Source organism: Pantherophis guttatus, chromosome 1 (assembly GCF_059756535.1).
Source record: "Pantherophis guttatus breed Tessera chromosome 1, ASM5975653v1, whole genome shotgun sequence".
Taxonomy (NCBI): Eukaryota; Metazoa; Chordata; class Lepidosauria; order Squamata; family Colubridae; genus Pantherophis; species Pantherophis guttatus.
Window position 1 is genome coordinate 338,374,202 of NC_142063.1, and position 21,862 is coordinate 338,396,063.

A 21,862-nucleotide genomic window follows, 5' to 3' on the forward strand; every position below is an offset into this window, starting at 1 on the left:
CAGGGTCTTCTGCTTGAGCAGGGGATGGACTAGAAGACCTCCAAGGCCCCTTCCAGCCCTATTCTGAATTGAATTGGGCTGCAAGGAGGAGCCCGGTTCCCTTCCAACTCTGTTAATCTTGGAGCCTTGGTGGCGCAGTGGACTAAGTGCTGTTAAAGTAGCACTTGGTTGCCAGCTGCCTGCAATTACTGCAAGTTCAAATCTCCCCAGGCTCAAGGTTGACTCAGCCTTCCATCCTTCCTAGGTAGATAAAATGAGGACCCAGATTACGGGGGCAATAAACTGACTTTGTATAAATATACAAAAGTATGAAGGCTATTGCTTAACGCATTGTAAGCCGCCCTGAGTCTCCGGAGAAGGGCGGCATATAAATCGAACCAATAAATAAATAAATAAATAAATAAATAAATAAATAAATAAATAAATAAATAAATAAATAAATAAATAAATAAATAAATAAATAATCTGTTAAATCTGTCTGTCTCTCTTGCCCCCCTAGTTGGTTTGAATTTTTTTTTCCATAGACTAAAAAAAAGAGGTTTCTTGAGAAAAAAAAAAAAAAGAAGGCAGGGCAGCGTTTGAGTTTTCAAGAACTCTTCCATCAAGCAAGAAAAGCTGAAAAATTCCCCTCAGTTGACAGCCCCGGTTTTGAGAAAGTCAGAAAGCTCGCACCGCTCTCCTCTCTCTCTCTCTCTCTCTCTCTCGCATAACAGAAAAAGCTTTCCCGTTGGCCTCATCAAGGCATCGCCAGCTTTAATAGGGATTTTTGGAAATTAAGTCTTGCCAACCTGTTTCCATGGAGGAATGGGGTCAGAGAGAGAGAGAGAGAGAGAGAGAGGAAGAGGGGAGGGGGGGGGAAAGAAAGACGGACTGGCACTGCCCAACCCTTCGCTTTTTTTTTTCTTTTTTCCCCTGCGCACAACCCTGCTTGGCAGCCAGGCAGCGCATGGCTAAGAGATCAGCCGAAGCATCCAGGTCACGATTAAGTGGTGGCGGGGTGAAATGGAAATAGTGTGTGTATATATATATATATACATACATATATACATACACACACAAACACGATCGCTTGTGTGTGTGTGTGTGTGTGTAATGTACGCGCGCGCACGTGTCTTGTGCGCGCAAAGAAAGGCGAAGAGAATTTCCCCCCCTCTTTCAATCTCTTCGGCGGGGGGGGGGGCGGAGGCAATCGGGAGTAAAGGAGCCGAAAGGGGGCGGGGCCTCGGCGGCTTGTGACGTCCCCCGAATGGGTTACTCTACGTTCTAGAACTCCGCCCCACGTGCGTTCTGGCGGCGGCGGGGGGGGGTGGAGGAGGCGGGGAGGCGGGAGGAAGAGGAGGAGGAGGAGGAGGAGGAGGAAGAAGGGAGGGAGGGAGGGAGGGAGCGGGGCTGGCTGCGCGGAGCGACGATGGCTGGGAGCGAAAGGGAGCGAGGGGGGAGGGAGGGAGAGAAGGAAGGCGCTTGAGCTGAGCTAAGCTAAGCTGATCCCACGTGTGAAAGGATCTGGCTGGTTCGCCGGCTTCTCTCTCTCTCTCTCTTTCTCTCTCTCTCTCTCTCTCTCCCTCTCTCTGCCGCCGGCCCCCCCCCCCCCACCAGCCAGTAATATTCACCGGTAGCAGACAAAAAAAAAAAAAAGAGAGAGAGAGAGAAAGAGGGAGAGAGAGAGAGAAAAAAAAAGAAAGAAAGAAGGAAAGAGAAGAAAGCGGAGCGATCGGAGGGGAAGGGGGGGCAGAAGAAGGGGAGAAACGAACCCGGGGGGAGGGTGGGGGGGTCCTACCGAAGGAGGGGGGGCTCTTGTTTCTCTCTCTTTCTCTCTTTCTCCTTCTCTCCCTCTCTCTCTCTCTCTCCTTCCTTCTCTCCGCGGGCTCGAGCCGTCCTTCTTGGCCGCAGTCATGGAGGCAGATGGGAGTCAAGCCATCTCGGGCAGCCCCAGCGACTCGCAGCACGACCCCGGGTAAGTTGGCTCCTCCGGCCTTGCCACTTTGGCTGGCGGGCGCGCGGGGGACCCCCTTTCTCGCTTGGGCAAAACTGGTGGGAGAAGCGCGGAAAAGGGAGGGAGGGAGGCAGGGAGGGAGGGGGGCGGCGCGGCGCCGGCGAAGGGAGAACCGAGCAGCGGCTCCTTTCTTTCTTTCTTTCTTTCTTTCCTTCTTTCTTCTTTCTTTCTTCTTTTTTTTTGCCGGCTCTTTCTTCTTTTTCTTCTTCTTCTTTTCTTTTTCTTCTTCTCTTCTCCGTCGCTCGCTCGCTCGCTCTCTCTTTCGGAGTTACTCACCTTGGGTCCGTTTGCCTGGGTCTGCCTCCCCCCCACTCCACCTTCTCTCCCGACCCCTCTCCATCTCCCCTCCTCCTCCTCCTCCTCCTCTACCTCTTCTTCATCCTCCCCTCCCTCCCAAACCAGGCTTAGCTTCCCTCGCCCCCCCCAAGCCGCCCCCCCCTTTCCACCTCTCCCTTCCTTTTAGCTTTTGTAAGTTACACGTCAAAATGGCCGATCTGACATCTCTGCTTAACTCTGTTCTGTTTTCTTCTTCCAGTAAAATGTTTATTGGCGGCCTGAGTTGGCAGACCTCCCCAGGTAAGCCAGGGGGACCCGTTGTGTGTGTGTGTGTTTGTGTGTGTGTGTGTGTGCTGGATGGGGGGCAGCCCCATCTCCCACTCCCTCTGGATCTTGCCTAGCCCAGCCTCCTTTGATAGAGCCTTTGTTGTTATCCCAGGTCAGTTTCATTGGGTGCCTTCCTCCCCCCCCTCTCACCTCCCCCCCCCAGCACTCTTTCCCACAAGTAAAGAAACCACGTTTCACCCTGCACCAGAGTAAGCTGGTGAGATCCTTTACGTGCTCCAAAATAACACTTCTCTCCCCAAGTCCTCTATTCGACCTTAAATTTGTGTGTGCGCACTTTTGAGGGGTGGTAGGCTTGAGGGAGAGGGTGGGGGGGGAGAGAAAAAAAGATTTTTTTAAAAAAAATATTCAGGTCATCCATATGTCCCCCTTTCTACTTTTGAGGGGGAAAAAAATCAAATGTTGCTCCCTTTCTTGAAGTGGCTGATTTTTTTTTAAAAAAAATGCAGATATGTTTTGAACACTTGCTTCTGTTTTTCTTCTCTCTCTCTTTCTCATCCCCATTTCCCCCCCTCCCTCTGCGCTCCCTTTTTCTGTTCCGCAGATAATCTTAGAGATTATTTTAGCAAATTTGGAGACATTAGAGAATGTATGGTCATGCGGGACCCAACAACAAAACGCTCCAGGTAAACCGTTTTGTCCTCTTTTTTTTTTTTTATCAAAGTTTCTTTCCTTTCCTGTGATTTTTTTTTTTTTTTAATATGGAAAGCTTGCACGGTCTGTGTGCTTAGAACAAGTGCTAGCAGTTCTTTAAGGCACATTAAGCATTAAGCAGTTAAAAACCTTTGGCTTTTTTGACGGCTCAAAAACTTCGAAGCTAGGCTCCTTCTGTCTTTGAAACTCTTGTGTCTTAAATATAGATGTTGAAACGAGGAGGAAAATGTATGTTTTCTGCTGGTGGAAAACTGTTAAATTAAATAGGCTTTTGGAGAGTCTCATTTTCAGAAACTTGTTTCTAACTGTTTGTTCGGCTAACCAAAGTATTTTTTTTTTTAAAAAAAGAGAGAGCCAATCCCACAGCTTTCTACTTTTGGGTTAAACAAAGCATGAACTGAAGATGGCAAGATTTTCTATGCGTGCACTGAGAGGTGGAAAAGGAGTTAAATTTTGAAGCATGCATAAGTTTTTTTTTTTATAATCCACCTTAACCCTAATCTATTTTCTGACAAGGACTGATGGTTTGACTCAAAACAATATGAGAATCTAGGATGTGCCTTATTGAGTGTCTTAATGTATTTATTGTCTTTTCTTAGTATTTTCTGTGCCTTTTCCCCATCAGCTCTTCTTTGTCTTATTTCAGGGGGTTTGGTTTCGTTACATTTGCTGATCCTGCAAGTGTTGATAAAGTATTAGCTCAAGCTCATCATGAATTAGATTCCAAGACGGTACGTTACACAATGTGATATTGGGGTGTGTGTGTGTGTGTGTGTGTGTATAATGTCTCCATTATTTCCTGCAATATTATGAATGTGACAGGCTCATTTAAAGAGACAGCGTCCTTTTGGCTGGGTCTGTTCGAAGGGGTATTGTGATAGGTTATTAATGCTGTAATAATTGTGCAAAGAAATGCTGGGCTACCTTGCAAGATCTGGAAGCTCATCTTCCCATTATATATTGTAAAGAAAAGAAATCCTCCTTGCTCAAATATTAACTAGTTGGCCGGACAGTTCGGTTTGATTGTATTTATTTATTTGTCCTTCTGCTAACTGATGCTTCATCTATTTAGTTTGCAAAAACATACACTCTATCCAAGTTGTGTTAGTGGAAGGGAATACAGTAATTAGAGAAGCTTCTTTTGATAGATTAGAAAGATGCTACTTTATTTTTTGTAGGGCAATTTTAGGTTGCAGAAACTTTCAGAGTATTATTTTCCTTAGCCTTCCTTTCTGGAATACCGAGGAAGTTATTTTTTTTTTCCTAGCCTAACAGAAAAGGGCATTTTGAGAGGTTGCAACAAGTGAGAAGTGCTACCTTTCAAAGGAAAATTGCAACACTGTCATAAGATCAACGTTTCTGTTCCTTTCCGAATCATATCCCAAGTTTTTCTATTGCAAAAACATTATTTTGGTTTAAGAGGGCATTCATCGTCTGATGCTCCCATCTTCCTGCCACTAAATTTCCATTTCTGCCTGATATCCTAACCTTTCTGTAGCATCAGAAAGAAAGTTTGTGTTTGGCCAATTTAATTAGTTGGAACTTTAATTCCGTAATTTAAAGAGACAGCAATAAAAGTAATCTGTCTCTTAAACTGTGAGCAGAAGCTCGTTTTTATTTAGTTTCAGGATGGTTATTGTTTCATCATTATCACACTTTGATTTGCAAGGAAGTGTGAAAAATTACCTTTTAAACCAAGAAATTATGGTCTTAAGGTTACCAAGCCTTGCTTTATATGAATCTCTTTTAAAATAAATGAGATTATTATGTCTAAAAGCATCCTTCAGTGAAGCTTTGTTTTATTGTCATCCTTTCAAATTCTAATAACTTTGGGTATGTGTCCTGTTGGGCTTGTCTGAGCATGTGACTTACGTTTAAACATTCCCCAATTATTTGGGGGGGCGGGAGAGCAAGCCTCCATCTAATCCAGGAGCGATCCTGAGAAATCAACTTTAAAATAGTTTAATAACAATACAGACAGGTAACTTATTAAATGTACTGCTCCAAGAAAATATACTTATTGGAAGATATATTTTTGTGTGCTGCCAGTGGTGGTGGGTGGTGGAAGACTTAAAGAGGAAACGAAAGGATGGACCTTGTTCCTAATGTATTTATACTATGCTATAAAATGAACAACAGAGCAGAAGGGGCCCCCAGGAGAGGTTAGCAAGCTATGTGAGCAAACCCTGGTTTGTGCATCCGAAGTTGGTCACTTTTGGGAGTCGAAAGTGGAGAAGCTTGGAAATCCTTATAGGAAACTTTCCTATCGTACTATGATGCCAGCCAGATGAAATGGCATTGCTTTGATTTTGGACGTGGGAGCAAACGCCTCTGAGCGGTTTATCCCGAAATGGATTTCTCATCACTGTTTAAAAACAACAACGGCCAAAACATAAAGATACTTTTTTTTTGTTGCCTTGTTAGACCTCTGATAGTTTCTTGTCCTTTAGTATTGCTAGCATTTGACCCTGTTCCAACGTTGAGCACAGGAAACGGCTCGGTTTGCTATTGACACGGAAGTTGCCTGATCTTGCTTACGGTTACATTAGACGCTTGGCTTAGGTAATGGCCATCGGTATCAGACATAGCCTTATTATTAGTCATTTCCTAGAAGACTTGTAGATACAGTAAGTAGCATTGTATCTAACTAACTAATTTTATTTTTAGTAGCCTCTTCTTCTTTTTTCTTTCTGTTGGCTGTTCTTTAAATAGTTCACAGGGATGCACAACAGGTATAGATGAGCCGAATGGGTTGCCTCAGGCTGGCAAGGTTCCTTCCAGTTTTGAAAAGCTGCCCACCTGTCACATAATGCCCATTCTTTCTGGGGTAAATTTCTGGAAAATGGCTGCGTTCATCTTGTGCCTCTTTTCTTTTTAAGGTTAACAGCTAAAACTTTTAAGGGGAGTTAATATGACAGCTATATGATGTTTATTTGCCACTCCTCAGCCTCATTTCTAATGTTTTGGACAGTGGGAAATCTACACCTGTTGTATTTCTCTGGTAGCCAAATATCCTAGCTGGTGCTGAGAATAGATGGATGTTAATCTCTAGGAAAGGGGTAGCTTTCTAGACGAAAAGTTTTGTGAGTTTTCTGTGTATGCTTGATGAGCTGTTACAATAGCATGTAATCAATCACTTCTCAGGTACGTAGCTTTTCTTTCTAAAAACTTCATTACAAGTGAAATGGCCTTCTTAATGTGCAGGCTAAGATTTATTTGTGGGTGAAATGATAGCTCTTTGAATATATCATCTCCTATGCAAGTAACAAAGTTTTCTTTTACCTGCCAAAGACACTTTTTTTAAAAAAACCAACAACAACTCTTTGTAGCAAAAGTTTGGTTAAGACTCTTTTTTCCAAATGAAAACAAAAGTTTAGAAGTTGGCAAGTTTACAGCCAGCAGAAGAGTTGTTAAATTTATTTTTTTTTTCAAACTGCAAGGTTATTATGGACTTGCTCAATTATTAGAGATATATAGGATTGTCTCGGAAAGAACTTTTAACATTCCCTTTTATTTCGGTTAGAACAGCACTACCTTTTTCATTGATGAAGATGCTGAAACCATGAAAAGTAAAATTCATATCTAAAATATTAACATGCTTATAAGGGTATAAAGTTAATTCTATGAATTTATGGAGGGCTGAGAGAATTCCTACTTCTGCTTAACCCAATTTTACCCCCGTTCTCCAAATTGCTACTTAAGAGAATCTAATAAAATTATTTGCACTTTTCATTTCAAAATATTTTAGCCAGCCTTTGAAACCAAATAGCATTAAGATTGAGAATTTGAGGTGAAACAGATTTATAATTCACAGTAGAGCTTGCTGTTTGTTAAGAGGGCTTTTGATTGTGAAGGTTTGGAATTTTATTAACCTTTTTTAATGTATTATTGGCAAGTCATTTTTTTTTTTTTGTAAAGTGGTAGCTGTACATTTGTGGCTTTAGAATGATAGGATTTTATTTTTAGGTTTCTTTGGATTGGACTTTAGTTAGTGTAGAAAAAACTTCTCTCTAAAGTTCCTTTAGTCTATTAAAAAAAAAAAATCAATTGCCTTCAGGTAATTTTTTTTAAGAAAGGAAATAAATCTATTTACATGCGGTAAAATGTAAACATGCAAACTTTGTATCAGGTTCTCGAGATCATGTCTTGTCTCTCCATTACAGCTTAACTATGAAATACAAAATCAGATCCAATCATTCACCTTTTTTTTACATTTGGAGCGTAAAAACTTCCCTAAAAGTGGCAGTTGCTATTTAAATATACTTAAACAGTGGAGGCATTAACAGCAGATAAGAAAATAAACACAAATGGACTGAATAATTGTCTTCCCAAAATGTTCATATTTTTAAATACCTGTAATAATACAAATTGTGTTGGACATTAAGGATCTAATTAGCACCAGTTTGAAGAAGGAAAGATGAAGGAGGACTTTTTAAAATTCCCAACAGTTAAGTCACTGAACATGCTTCTTTCTTTTCTCTTCTGCGTGTTACGACTTTTCCCGCTAGTTTAATCCTGAAAGAAATCTTGTACCTGAGAAATGAAGGATTAATGATTCGGTGCAATCTTTCAGTTGTAGGATTTTTTTTTTTTTTGCCTTTCTGAAGAAAATATGCAAATGATCTTGCTTTTTATTTCTCCTCCCTCCATCCCCCCTCATCCCACAGATTGACCCCAAAGTTGCATTTCCCCGAAGAGCTCAACCTAAGGTAAGAAAGAATAATCAATAATGAATTTTTAAGGCATGCTGTGAGTTGCATTAGTTGCTGGTTAGAGCAGATTGGGGGTGGGGGGGTGGGGGCAAGGTTGAAGGTGGGGGGGGTGGGTAGGTGGGGGAAGAGCTGGAATGGAAGCGATTTTTCTCCCCCCCTTCCTTAAAGGTTGACATGACATGCCTTGTGTATCTTAAGACCGGTGAGAAACATCAGAGAGTTGTGAACAAAGTATTATTCCAGGGGTAATCAACTCCTTATGGGTCCTGTGTCATTTGGCATCGACTGGTTAAAAAACAACAACTCTTTTCGGAGTGGTGGGTGTTCCCTCCTCCGAGCGTAGTAACAGAATATTGCTACGCTGAGCAGCTGCGGTGTATTGACAAAGCTATAAGGGTTTGAAGTTGAGCGTGTGCTTTTCTTTCTGTCTTTTGGGGGGGTGCGGGGGGAGAGTGATGAATGTAGAACCGTGTTTGTTTTTCTTGGTGCCAAAGAGAAATGGCTGCTCATCCTTTCTCTTGTCCCGGTTTTTTTTTTCTCCTTGAGCATTACTTGTGAATAGGGCTAGTTCATTAATTCACTAGCTTTTTTTGGTTGGGGAGAGGAGAGTCCGAAGCTTTTGAGAGAGAGAGGGGGAAAAAAAGAGGGGGAAGAAAGAAGCTTTGAAAACAAAAGGTCTTAAATTTGATTGGATGAGTGACCTATTTTCTCCTCCCCTACCTCCCCAACCTTTAGAGCTGCCTTGTATTATGCTTTGGGTTGCTTGCAAGGACATTTCGGTCATATTCAAAACAGCTTTTGTCCAACGGCTACCTCCGGATGGGGAGGTGGCTGCAAAGCCAACTTTCAGAGTTGGCTATCTCTCTGGGTTAGTTGGCTGCTAGGTTCCCCCCACCCTCTTAAATCACAATGTTGTTTTAACATGGAGCAACTGTTTTTTCGATCCGTGGGGTGGGTTTCTTTGTAAAATACAAACAGACATTGTCCTTCTGGAACCACAAGTGTTAACCGCGCACAAGTTTGGAGACTTCTTGCAGTTGGGACTAATTAGTTGTGTTCACTTGGGCCCAAACTCCCATTTAGTTGATTTCTCTCATCTGTTTTCCTGGAGGAAGTAAGCATCAGAAACAAATTGATCTGTAGAAGTGGCCATGGAGTAGTTTTTCAGTGTCCTGTTGGGTTAGGAAGAAAGCAAAAGGAAGGTGGGAATAAGAAAACACGAGAGGGAGGGGAGAAAATAACAGATAGTTGGACTGTCCCTTTTCAAGGCTGTTTGCAATCACCTAATGTTCCTTTCTTACAATTTTTGTCTGCAACCATGAATGAATTTGGAGGGTTTGTAGCATTTGCAGGACTGCTGGAGTTCTCTTTGACTTTGTTTTCCTCTTCTTCCCAGCCTTCCACACAAACGTTGCCGACCTTTTGAATCTACAGGGTTCCCATGCTAATTTATACTGACTTTTTTTTTTCCCATGGAGTTATTTATGGTTGTGTTCTGCCTGTCGGGTAAGAGGAAGGAGTATAATAGTACAAGTACAGATTGCCCATGTGTCAAAATGGGATGGAAAGGGATTGCTTTCCTGCAGAATGTTTCTCAAAAGTGGGAACCGGTGTAAAAGTTTGATCTGGAAAGGAATTAGATAGAGGTTTTTGAACTCATAACACGTCCACCTCTAAATGTGGAATTTTAAAGGGAAAAAAAAAATACTGCCATTTCCTCTACTTTTTATTGAGGGGGAAGAAGCTGGTATGATTTATGCATTTAAAGTGTTTTCTAAGAAAATCTGCTCATCATGTTAGGCAGAGATACATACAATAAACCCGAAGGTACCACCACAGTAAAACAATTCAGGTATTAAAAACAGAGTATACAAGCATGCTACACAACCCTCTGAAATGCCAGGGCAGAGAATGACATCTAAAGTGGTGCCACGTAGATAACAGCAATGGACCCAGCTGATAACCAATAGAGAAAACATTAGTAACAACTGCAGACAATTCCAGTGACTGCAGACAATTCCAAATATTATCAGTTCCTTGCCCTAGATATATTCCTGTAAGAGATAATAGTTTTGTGCACATTTTAAAATATGCAGCTATTAGAGGAAATAGTGACTAAGAGGAGGAGTTGTACTCATATCACCGATGCACTTTTTGAATTAAAAAAAATGTTCTAGGTTTTTTTCCCCAAGTACATCCTTTGCTATAAACACTGTCACCCTCACTAAAATGGGTAAAAACCTGCTAAAATGACAAATTTACGTCTCTAAACCATAGTAATGTCAGCTATAGAACTGCAACGGAACAATTCTACTTTCTTTGGAATTAATAATAATGAAGCTGCAATAACAGTGGTTTAGTTAAAATCAACCTTCTCCATCAACCGTTCTACAAAATAAATTGCTTAGGGGGAATATAGCTAATAAACAGTGAAATTTATTTCAGTGGAAACAGAATAAATCAGTATGTATGCTTACCTTTTCTGGAAAAATTTGATGAGGTCGTTAATCCATCAAACCAAACCATTTTTGAAATACATACTGGAAGGAGACAACTAAAAGTGAAAGCACCACACTAAATCATTGTGTGGTTTGTTAGATTTTGGCTTAGAGTGTAGGAACTCAGCTATTGGCTAACCAACATTTAAATCCCAAACTTTGATTAATGCTTCCAAAATATAGAGAATAAAGTATGGGGAATCCATATGTACTATACAGTTCAATTCCCTAGGTGATGTCGTAACCCAACCCAGTTAAATGGTGGCCTGATGTTTGCTAGAAACATTCAGCACAATGGAATCCATTTCCAGGAAATGGATTTCCTTTGTATGGAACCATTCAAAGACCTGCTTTTGTATTGAACTTTCATAATAATTTAGTGCATTTGTTGGTCTTCTTCCTATGATGTCAGGAATCTTTACAGCAGTGTTTTTAATCTTGGCAACTTTAAAATGCTGGCTGGGGAATTCTGGGAGTTGAAGTTCATATATTATAAAGTTGCCAAGTTTGAAAAAAATCACTGCTTTAGAGCAGGGGAGTCAAAACTTGTGGCCCGCGGGCCGGATGCAACATGCACTGGCCACCCCCATCCCTGTTTTAGCGAAGGGGGAAAAAGTTGCGATACGTCACGTAACGATGTGTCGTTGCGAGTTTGACATCCCTGCTTTAATGTGTGTGGCTTGTTAATTTTGAAAAGGTGTCAATCCAATGTGCATGCAAGTCTTACTCTATCCCTCTGTTTATGGGAGAAGGGATTATATCATTCTATTAAGTCCATAATTGTGGTTTGGCATAAATTGAATTAATGTGTTTGGAAAGCTTTAAGGTACGTCAATGCTTCAGGGTTCTTTTGCTGCTTATTCATTCCAAGTGACATTGGTTTTTACAGGTTTTGTGAAGTTAGACAAGAGGCACAAGCAGGACAAAATGAAATGGAAATGGCACAAAGTTGTAAGGATTCTCCTGACTGGATAGGAAAAGATGCTTGAAAGCTGCAAGCATGGAAAAGATTAGGCATTTCTGCATTACACCCGTTGATTTAGTGTGTAAACTGGATTGAAACATTTTGTTCCTAAATGGAAGTTCAAGAAGATATATAATGCTTGATGACTGAATAGTTGTTTTTTCCAGATTATCTTCTGAGTTTGTCAAAGCAGTCATATCTAATCCAAATAGCCTCCAATTTTAGAGGCTATTTCAATAAAAATACCATTTGCTGAATTTTCCCTTCTCTCCAGCGATAAAAGTAGGTAATACATTGATAAAGTACATTGAACGTAATGGGACAAAAAAGTGTGCAGCTTTTTTGACACCAATTTTGACACAAACCAAAAGGTTTGATTCAAACACAAAACTGCGCTGCCAAAATATATCTTTTAGGAAAGCATTTCACTGTGGTGATTTTATCCCTTTTTTGTCTTTGTTGGAAAATTGTCAGTGTTAATCTCATTTCGAAAGACACTTTCAGTGTTCCTAATGTAACTACTTCAATTTTTTGTGGAATGATTTCTGTCTGCTTAGTACAAACTATCTTTTAGGCTTTGAGCCCAAGGTCTGGAGTTTTCATAAGATGTGTGATCTAAATCCTCCTTGTTTAGTTTTTCCTCCCTTTTGTGCTTACCTCCCAACTTTTTTTTTTAATTTGATTTATATGCCGCCCTTCTCCGGAGACTCAGGGCTGCTTACAATGCGTTAAGCAATAGCCTTCATACTTTTGTATATTTATACAAAGTCAGTTTATTGCCCCCATAATCTGGGTCCTCATTTTACCTACCTTAGAAAGGATGGAAGGCTGAGTCAACCTTGAGCCTGGTGAGATTTGAACTTGCAGTAATTGCAGGCAGCAGATGTAAGTGGATGTTAATTAGTCTGCTGAGCCACCAGAGCTCGGCTTTGTGATATTAACTTGCGTTAATATCACAAAGCCGCAATGAAAATATTAAAATATACGTCAGGTTTTGTGTATTCAAGCTTGCATTTTTTTTTATTTTATATTTTTATCCTGCACTTATCTTTTGAAAATTTCCCTCTGTGTGTCTGTTTTGCTTTAGCAAAGTTTGTGTTTTAATAAGCACTTGTTATGAAAATGATATGTAAAAAGATTTTGAAGGGAAATGAATTGCCCTTAACAAGGGCAGAATGGATTTGAGATTTATTGCCACAATTTTTCTTAACTATGAATAAATGCACAGGCTTTTAAGACCAGTCGCCTAAAGAAAGCTTTGGCTCTGAAAAGTTAATTTGTCCTAGTTTAAATAATCCGTGTTTGCTTTTAGAACGCAAAAGTTCACCTGAATTGGTTGATGATTGGATTTACGGAAATGTTATCGTTGGTGAAATAGGGCTGCAGGTGTGAGCAAACTCTATAGGCCTTGACCCCCAAAGATTTGCAACCTTAGCTTTCTTCTTTGGGGATGATAGTGATCTTTAAAGCAAGGTTGTGCATATTTGCAGTATAACTGTTGGTGATACAAAATGAGCAGTGGAGATATTTACCGGTTTGAGGGTTATTACCTCCCTATCTTTGCATAGGCATTTTTAAATGACCAAAGCACCATGTGATACATTTTCTCTGCAGTTTATGATTTATCATCAGGATAAGGATGCCACGAAAAACCGTTTCCTGTAGACGGTATGAATATAACTTACAGAGGAGTGGGGAGAAGTTCAGGGGTCAGTATAGCCTTGCAAATTATTTCATAAAAATAACTTGCTTGCCCATGTGTACAGTTCAGGTGTTTTAATTGGGGCTCAGATCTGATCTCATAACGTGCATTTTGGACTGTCTTTGGTGGATATCTGGGCAAGGATTTAATCTTGAAAGCATTTTAAAAACTGAGCATCGGGATACTTTTTGCCTTCCTCTGTATGGATTTATTCAAGCTTTAAGTTTCTTAACTGCCTTTGTAGTGTGATTTATAATGACCTCAACCTGTCGGTAGGTACATGTGATTTTTTTTGAATTTGGAGGAGACAAAGCTGCAAAGTCCTTCTCTAACAGAACTTGGCTAATTCAACCATGGTGCCCTCAAGCCTAGAGGTGTAATTTAGTACGAGGCAGTTCAAACGAAGATCTGATTTAATTGTCACTGAGGGTGGTGATCTGATTAATGGTCTCATAGTTGATCTCATCGATGTGGTTGATCTCATCTGATAGCACCTGTTTAGAGTGGCTGCAGATCATGAAATTCCTTGGCAAATATGATAGATTTGCCAAGGAATTTCATGATCTGCAGCCAGATTTGGGGGCCTACATCTTGTGTTAGCTGATAGGTAACTGTGCACCAATTTTGACTTTTACTGGACCAACAATCCCTACTCACTGTCACTTATGCCCTAGTTACCTCCTGTTTTGACTGTTGCAATATCTACATGGTGCTGCTTTTGAAAAATATCCGGAAGCACCAATTGGTTCAAAATACAGCAACCCGCACAGGAGTGGTATTGACTTATGTTCGCTACCGGTTCGCAAATGTACATACACAGAGCGTCAAAAATGGGACATGATGATATCCGGGCAGGTGGGTGGAGCCTCCTGCAGCCGCCGCTACCGGTTCTCCCGAACCAGATAGAACCGGCTGAATACCACCACTGAACCCACAAGATTTTGTACAGGCTCAGATGTGCACGTATGTTACCTCTCCTGTGGGAGATGCATTGGCTGCCAATTTGCTTCTCGGTACAATTCAAGATGCTGGTTGTCACCTATAAAACCCTATACGGCTTGGGACCAGGTTATCTGAAAAACTGTGTCTGCCTGGTTACATCCACCCTACCCATCAGAACAGGAAGGCAGGGAACGTTGAAGGTCCCACGTCTCCCAAGGAGGTACATATGGCTGGACCGAGAAGCAGGGCCTTCTCAGTGGTGGCTCCCTCCCTTTGAAACATCATCTCTGCGGAGATTAGACTGGACCCTCCTTTGATACTCATTCACAAGGCCCTGAAGACCTGGTTTTGCCAATGGGCCTGGGGAACCCAGAGTGGGATGGAGCCCCTCAAGTGGCTTATTTAACTGATTGCTGTTGCCAGGGTGAGGTTATTGTTTTTATGGTTGTATATTTGATTTCTGGTTTTTGTAAGCCTCCCAGAGTCACTGAGAGTGAGTGGGCGGCCATATGAATTGCCTAAATAAATAAGGATAGGCTGGGCATATTACCATCTTGATGTACCGCTGACCAGATGGCCTTGGGGAGCAGCAATGAATTATGGGGGGGCTTCAATTACCCTCACCCTGGCGGCTGCTGTCTTGGGATTTCACAGTCTTGATGTGATAACCATGAGGATGTTCCATTTATCAGACCACACATTGTCCTTTCCTTCTGGGCAGGAGAACAATGATCTGTAGATAGGGAGAACACTACTAATCCCTTTGTCATGGTCAAGGATTAAACAATTCAGCATTAAACGTTCTCCCATCCCTCTGGGTTGAGGTTGATTTAATCCCTGAAAATATATGGAATCCAATAGATTCCTCAATGCTCTGGGGGCAAAGATTGAGCTGGTTATTCTGTTGGAAAACTTGTTGCCCGCTGGCAAGATGAGACCGGCGATCAGTGTTTGTTTGTTTGTTGTCTTTAAAAAAAAATCTGTCATTTCTCTTAAGAGCTCAAGGTGGCAAAATTGAAGGACTTGGCCAAATAACTCTTACGAACTACGTAGGGGCGAGGTGTTAACTGGCCTGATGTTACTCATTGCGTTGATTTTATTTCTAACCGTCTGATACATGGGAATTGCACTCAGGGAAACAACTCAGATAATACGACGATTTCATGAAGAGAACACTTTTGTGTATCACAGATTTAAAAGATAGAACTGAGGTCCGGTGATTATTAGTTTGCCTATCTTGGATAACTCAGGGTTCCTGTGAAGGAGCGTAGAGGTCCAAGTGGTTTCAGTCACCAGGAACATATTTTCCTAACTTTACTTATTTATTGCATTCTATAGGTACATATAATGGGACGCGGTGGCTCAGTGGCTAAGACACTGAGCTTGTTGATCGAAAGGTCGACAGTTCAGCGGTTCGAATCCCTAGTGCGGCGTAACGGGGTGAGCTCCTGTGACTTGTCCCAGCTTCTGCCAACCTAGGAGTTTGAAAGCACGTAAAAAATGCAAGTAGAAAAATAGGGACTACCTTTGGTGGGAAGGGAACAGCGTTCCGTGCACCTTTGGCGTTGAGTCATGCCAGCCACATGACCATGGAGACGTCTTCGGACAGCGCTGGCTCTTCGGCTTTGAAATGGAGATAAGCACCGCCCCCTAGAGTCGGGAACGACTAGCACATATGTGCGAGGGGAACCTTTACCTTTTATAGGTACATAATTTTACAACCTTTTTTGCCACGGTTGTTAAGTGAATCGCATGGTCATTAAGCGACTCCAACTTCCCACGTTGATTTTGCTTGTCAGAAGGTTGCCAAAGGGGATTACATGACCCGGGACATTGCAACCATCATAAATATGAGTCAGTTGACAAGCATCTCGGTTTTATAATTGCGTGACTGTCAGGATGCTGCAAATGTAAGTGTGAAAATGGTCATCAGTCACTTTTCTCAGTGCCGTTGTCACTTTGAACTGTCACTAAATGAAGCAGGACTACATATATATATATATATACACACATATATACATATTTGTATATTTGGGATATGGAACCTTCCTGGAGATAACGTCGTGTAATAGGAGTACATAAATCTCACATACCCTCGGATAACATCCCTGAGATGTGCTGTGTGGACTTCTTTGTCAAAATCCAAAGTTGGTTGTGGTTGAGCTGTGCATTCCCTAGCGAGGGTGCCTCAAAATGGGCCTGACAAAAAATGTTGACAGGAAATGAAGGCATAGCTTTGGGAAGGTGTAAGACTTGATGAGTGGGATGTTCTGCCTTACTGATCAAACTAAATGATCGGACTTTTTTCTCCGCCGTAGGCCCTCCAGATAGGAGACATCTGGGAACTGCAATCCCAGCCCAATTATAGGGTATTTATTTATTTATTAAACGTGTATATCTCCACAATCTCCAAGGACCTCCTGCAATTAAGAACTGAATAAAAACTGTACAATACAATAATAATTATGGTCAAATAAAAGTCAAAAGCAGTGTTTTTCAACCTTGGCAACTTGAAGAGCTTTGCTGGCTGGGGTATTCTGGGAGTTGAAGTCCACCCATCTTCAAGTTGTCAAGATTGAGAAAGAATAGAGGGAATATTTTTGTACACCAACCATAGAGTTGGCTCTCTATTGTGGTGGTGGAGAAGGCTGATCTGTTGAAGGCCCTCGTTGGGTTTTCTTGAATCTCAGAAAAGTGTTTAGAATTAAAATTAGGATTCTTTCCATGCAAAGCAGAAGCTTTGCCTCAGAGCAACGAAACTCCACCAGAGGTTCATGCAAACTCTCTCTTCCGCTGGCTGCACAAATATATTAGTTACAGGCTAATGAGAAGCTAAAATTTAACAGGTGGTTGGTTAAACGATCATTGATCACGGATCTGCACCTGTCCATTCTTAGCCATCGTTTATAAGTGCTTTTGTTAAATTGAAATGGGATTAAGAGTGGGAAATTACACCGTTGAAATGTTTGGGAAAATGGTTTCTCTGGTGAATTGATGAAAATAATCTTCCTACTTCCCGTGATGATAGATGTGTAGATTAGAGGAGCTAATTTGGTTGTGGTTTCCATTTGAAAAAAAAAAAAAAGATTTCTAAACCAATAGGAAAAAGGCATCTCTAAGTGGATTTTCCTCGTTGTGTAACTTCGTTTCTTTATTTGTGTCAGAAACATCACAATTAAAATAAAGCATGCTAAGTGACATAAAATTTAAAATATAAAATACAAGATTAAAACATGTAGACGTTAAACAGATCTTGCCCAGAAACTAACAAAATTAATTGTCGTGCTGCCATGAATACAACAATCAGGACATCAAGGGCAGGTATACATATGTATTGTTGTGTAAATTCATGTTTTTTTTTTCTTGAGGATGTTGTTGGACTACAGTTCTGTTCACTTGCTTGTGGCCTTTCTGAGTAGATGTGAAGTTCAAGAATGTCTTAAGGAATGACTCAAGGAAATTGCTATCTGCAGTTCCTCCAATTTTTTCTATTCAGATGACTGGTCTTGGAGTTATTCACTGCTACATTAGTTTTAATCATTTGGGTTCCCCCCCCCCCTTTGTGCAACAGAGTAAGCCAGCAAAAAGACATGCAAACTGCTAGACTTGAATAAAATAGCAACATTTGTTTAAGGAGGGTTTTCTAGGCAATACTGACTCTGCAAAATAATGCATTCTTGCCTTCTGTTTCTTAGGATTTCTGGGTCATCCTCCCTCACAGGAGGAGACTATCTGCAAATTCGATAGGATCCTATAGTGTGCAAAAGTACAACAACTCTAAATACAGTGGTACCTTGGTACTCTACTGCTTTGAAACTCATCGAATTTGGTACTCAACACATTTTGACGTAAAGTAAAAATGGATTAAGGATTAAGTAAAAGATTTTTTTTTACTTAAAAGAGGATCTTCTCTACTGTTTCTCCTGCCCTCTGGAACATCTCGCCCCCCCCCCCCCCAATGTTAGGTGTCCCCAACCCTCTTATCTTTTTGTATGGGCCAAAAGACATGACTCTGCCAGTTGGCTTGGGGCCCCAGTGGGGGAACTGCGCAATGGACGTGGTTGATTACGTAATAATAGATCCCACCTCCCCCCCCCCACTCTGCCCCCGCCGTCCCCTGTGTCCTTGGTCTTAATGTCTGATTTTAATATTTTATGGTTTAACTGTATATGTAATTGTAAGCTGCCCAGAGTTACCCTATGGTAAGATGGGTGGCCAATATATTTTATAAATAAATACATACAGGTAGTCTTCGATTTACGACCACAATTTGAGCCCAGAATTTAGGTTGCTAAGCGAGAAATTTTAGTTAAGTGAGTTTTGCCCCATTTCATGACTTTCTATGTCACGTTGTGTTAAGCGAATCACTGCATTTGTTAAATCAGTAACATAGTTGTTAAGTGAATCTGGCTTCCCCATTGACTTTGCTTGTCAGAAGGTCGCAAATGATGATCCCGTGATCCTGAGGACACTGCAACCGTCATAGATACGAACCAATTGTCAAGCATCCAAACGAAAATCACACGACCACGGGGATATGCCGCAAAGGTATATAAGTTTGAAAAATCAGTCATCAGTCACTTTTTTCAGTCATGTTGTAACTTTAAACGGTCGCTAAATGAGCTGTTGTAAGTTGAGGACTGCCTGTAAATTTTTTTTCCAGATGTGGCTAATTACAGCTGGCCAGTGAAGGATGTTGGGAATTGTAGTCCATCCCCATGGATGAGAAAGAGATCGGTGGGGATCCAGAAGGTTGGAGAGAAAACAGATTCAAAGGGTTTTGTTGCTGAGAACAAGAGTGAAAAGGGAAGGACTGTGGCTAAAGTCCCTCTCTCCTGCTCCACTCTTCCCAATGTCATCGGTTGAACAATCAGCCATGATCACCCTCCGGGTGGGTCTGGCTAATGACTGATCTAAAAGCATCAAATTCATTTAGTTTTCACTCCCAGTGACAGCGCCGTTAATGATAATAGATTCTTCTTCTAATTTCTCTTTTGGCCTGTTGCCTTGTCGGCCCCTGTTTTCTCCCTCCCCTTTGCCTCACTTTCCCCTCCCCTCCACCTCCCAACCCCCCCCCTCACCTTATCCCCTATTGCTGAGAAATCAGCATTACTCAGAAAACACGAGTTTTATTTTTAGCAGGGAAGCTAGAAATAGTATAACGCAGCGTGTGTCTTCGGTGTGGCTTTGGAGAAAGGAAATGGAATTAAGCATCGTTTCTTTTCTTTTTTTTTAAATTTAGGTGCTTTTGCAAATAATGGCTTTAGGCCAAATACTTTTAAGTAGCTGTAGGAGGTGTGGGGGGGGAATCTCAAAAATGTTTCTGTGTGGAAAGTCCTGATATGCGCAGGATTCGGCAGCCGTTCAGCAGGGGCTCAGAGTGGCTGCTGTAATGGTGTGCCATGCGCTGGCTCTTGCATGTGGTAACGAGCGGTGTTAGCTGGATATGCGGGAGGAACATTAGAAGGGAAAGGTACAAAGTGTTAACAGGTAGTCTTCGACTTACAGCCGGTCATTTTAACGACTGTGTGAAGTTACAATGGACCCCCCCACCCCAAAAGCTACTTACAATCCAATTTCAAAGTTTGGAGGTTGCCTCCTTGGTCATGTGACCACATTTTGAATACTTGCCAGCCGACCAGCATTTACGACCATTGATATAACTCCCGCAGTCAGGTAACTCCAATTTATGACAACTTTGCTGGAAAACGGCATTTACTTCCAGTTTCGGGCAAAAGACATCCCATAATGAACAGTGCTTAACGACTGCAGTATTTGCTTAGCCAAAAAGGTCATAAAATTGTGCCTGGGTCAAATGGTGATCTACTTTACAATTGTCACAACGTATGACCTTAATTGCCTCAATTACAGTCATAACTCAAGGATAACCTGTAGTGAAATGCACAGCCTTTGGCTCCTGATCCTGGGGGGGGGGGGAAGGGGGGTGTTAGGTTCTCCTAGGCTTATCAAAGCAGAAGCTGAATTGATGGCCCCCTTTTTAACTTGAGGACTGAAAATGTAGGCTTGGTCTTGTACAAATAGTCCTTGAGTTACAACCAACTTTGGACTTAACAACCAAAATTTCTGTTGCCAAGCGAGACAGTTGTTAAGCGAGTTTTGCCCCATCTTACGACTTTTCTTGCAGCATTTGTTAAGGGAGTCATTGCAGCTGTTAAGTTAGTAATACGGTTGTTAAGTGAATATGGCTTCCCCATTGCCTTTGCTTGTCAGAAGGTCACAAAAAGGGGATCACATGATCCCGGGGACACTGCAGCCATCATGAATACATCCTGGTTGCCAAGCATCTGAATTTTGATCATGTGACCATGAGGATGCTGCAATGGTGATAAGTGTGAAAAACAGTCATAAGTCACTTTTTGGGGGGCCATTGAAAGTTTGAACGGTCATTGAATGGTTGTAGGTTGAGAACTACCTTAGCACCATTGAAAGTTGCTCAGTGTTGAGTGCTGGTGATGGTACAATGGTTGTAAGTGTGAAAAATGGTTGTAAGCCACTTTTTTCAGTGCCTTCAAACAGTCATTAAACAAACTGTCGTAAGTCGAGGCCTTTTTATTTTTATGGCTTACAGTTTTTTAAACTGCCTGATGTTGATGAGGATTGTTGATGATGTTGATGTTGATGAGGTAGTAGATGTATTGCGTGCAAGCATCAAATTTATACATATGGTTAGTAAGCATAAGTAGATCCTTTGTACCTGGTGTAATATTCTAGGAACAACACTTCAAAGAGTTTGCAGGACCTGGCAAAAGCTAAAAAAGCCTTTCATATAATAATGATTATGTAAATTGTTATTTGAAGCCAGTTTGGTGTAGTGGCTGAGGCACAAGGCCAGAAACCAGGAGATCATGAGTTCTAATCTTGCCTTAGTCATAAAGCCAGCAGGGTGATCTTGGGCCAGACCTCACTCAGACCTAGGATCTCGGCAAATCACTTCTGAAAATCTTGCCAGGAAAACTGCAAGGACTTGTTCTTGTAGTCACCAGGAATCAAGACTGACTCAGACAGCCAAAAATGTTATTTAATATATATTTACTGAGTTAAATATCTTAAGTATTGATTGATTGTGTACCATCAAGTCAGGGTTGACTCTTAGCAACCGCATAGACAAACTACCTCCAAGATGACTATTACGCATACTTTAATATAAATTATATTATAAATTGTTTTCAGACCTTTATCATATGCAAATAATGAGATTTTTCTTGAATTAGGGAGGTCATAATAAATTGAAACTTCAGATCTGTGCTACCAGTTTAATTCATTCTTAATTTCTGCAAAAACAACTTCCTTGGCTATAATCTTAGAAATACCGCAAGATCCTTTCGATATAGCTCTGCATCTTTCCCCATATTTTTTTTCTAGATGTTCTCAGTTGGTTTGATTATCATGAGTTTGATGCCTTCACAGGTCAATAGTGTCATGGATTCCATTCAGTTTATGCTCTGTTGTTGTTGGGCTGTTGTTTGATGTTCACTTGGATTAATCAAAGAATGCTGCATAAGTCATCTTGGAAAGGAATATACAAGAAGCCTGTATTACAGAGTTTTGGTGGTAGTGGGTAGCACCCTTCCTTTTCAAGGATTTGACCAAAGGCTCCATGGTGTGTCAGTGTTTCATATAACAACTGAAGATTCCCAGAGCAGGAATTGAGCTTTGCTTATGCCATGGGTCTCTAAACTTGGCAACTTTTAAGACTTGTAGATTTCAATTCCCAGAATTCCCCAACCAGCACGACTGACTGAGGAATTCTGGGAG

General features: G+C 41.3%; 1 protein-coding gene across 14 annotated transcripts in view; it reads left to right on the forward strand.

Annotated features, from left to right (window-relative positions):
• Window positions 1–1,303: 1,303 nt before the first annotated feature.
• MSI2 (musashi RNA binding protein 2) overlaps window positions 1,304–21,862 on the forward strand; it is a 645,448-nt gene continuing 624,889 nt past the window's right edge. For 13 of the 14 annotated variants that reach the window (XM_034420731.3, XM_034420734.3, XM_034420737.3 and 10 more), the window contains exons 1-5: window positions 1,315–1,954; window positions 2,529–2,569; window positions 3,159–3,240; window positions 3,915–3,999; window positions 7,936–7,977. In XM_034420731.3, the coding sequence (XP_034276622.1) occupies window positions 1,893–1,954; window positions 2,529–2,569; window positions 3,159–3,240; window positions 3,915–3,999; window positions 7,936–7,977 (312 nt within the window). In that variant the 5' untranslated portion in view covers window positions 1,315–1,892. Of the gene's footprint in view, window positions 1,955–2,528; window positions 2,570–3,158; window positions 3,241–3,914; window positions 4,000–7,935; window positions 7,978–21,862 lie in introns of all 14 variants that reach the window. The other variant, XM_034420743.3, reaches the window with a different exon arrangement.